This window comes from Sesamum indicum, unplaced genomic scaffold (genome assembly GCF_000512975.1).
Source record: "Sesamum indicum cultivar Zhongzhi No. 13 unplaced genomic scaffold, S_indicum_v1.0 scaffold00259, whole genome shotgun sequence".
Taxonomy (NCBI): domain Eukaryota; kingdom Viridiplantae; phylum Streptophyta; class Magnoliopsida; order Lamiales; family Pedaliaceae; genus Sesamum; species Sesamum indicum.
The window spans coordinates 22119-22980 of NW_011628153.1; the positions used below are offsets into that span (position 1 = coordinate 22119).

The 862-nt window shown below is 34.0% G+C and overlaps 1 protein-coding gene across 1 annotated transcript in view; it reads right to left on the reverse strand.

The window, feature by feature from the left end:
* Nucleotides 1-798, reverse strand: part of LOC110011431 — a 3259-nt gene extending 2461 nt beyond the window's left edge. The window contains exons 1-2 of the mRNA XM_020691505.1: nucleotides 677-798; nucleotides 404-554 (exon numbers count right to left, since the gene is read on the reverse strand). Of these exons, the coding sequence (XP_020547164.1) occupies nucleotides 404-554; nucleotides 677-758 (233 nt within the window). The 5' untranslated portion in view covers nucleotides 759-798. The remainder of the gene's footprint in view (nucleotides 1-403; nucleotides 555-676) is intronic.
* Between the last annotated feature and the right edge of the window lie 64 nt (nucleotides 799-862).

The window sequence follows — 862 nt, forward strand, 5'->3', positions numbered from 1 at the left end:
AGAAAGGAATTGTAAAAGAATATACGGGGACAGTGTCCACTGTTGTAGACAATTTTAGTATATTGCCATTATTGCACTCAAAAAATCAAAACCATCAAGCATCCTCTAAAATGCTCTGATACTTTATGACTTAGAGATATCCACCAAATTACCTTCATTTAGCTCCAACTAACATGCATCATTTTACAGCGCGACACATTCCAATTGTGATCAAAAGTCATATATTAGATAAATGAAGCAATTATTTGCATATATTTCAATTTTAAATAATAATTATTATCTTACCATAGGTTTCTGCACAGGGGCATAACAAGAAAAGGAATGCCAGTAAAATACTAAATTTCCAAGAGACAATTTCTGCGTGATACCAGAAGAGGATCACACATAAGAAAAGAAAACAAACCTAGAACATAACGAGACTGCAAGATCATATGATAACTGGAAGCGAGACACCATTGGAGGACACCTAATAGCTGCACTATGTATTGCAGCTTCTCTTGCAACACTCGACGACTCAGTATTAGCCATATCAGCAACATCTCCACAATAATATCCTAAAACAATAAGATCGAATAAACAGAATAAGCACTTTAATTTCAGATATTGATATTAAATAACTTCTCTAGATAGATCAACATAAATATCGATAGGAATTAAGCCAGTACAAGTGACTTACCAGGACTGAACCCCGAGTGATAAGCTCTTGGGAAGTGACAACAAATTCTCGAGCTTTTTGCACCAATAGTCAAGAAAAACATTGATTTAAGAGAGTGACGTACAATGCAACCAAAGATTAAATCACTAAAGATGCAGAACAAAAAAAGTAACACAGACCTAATATTAACAAATGATGGTATCTAAT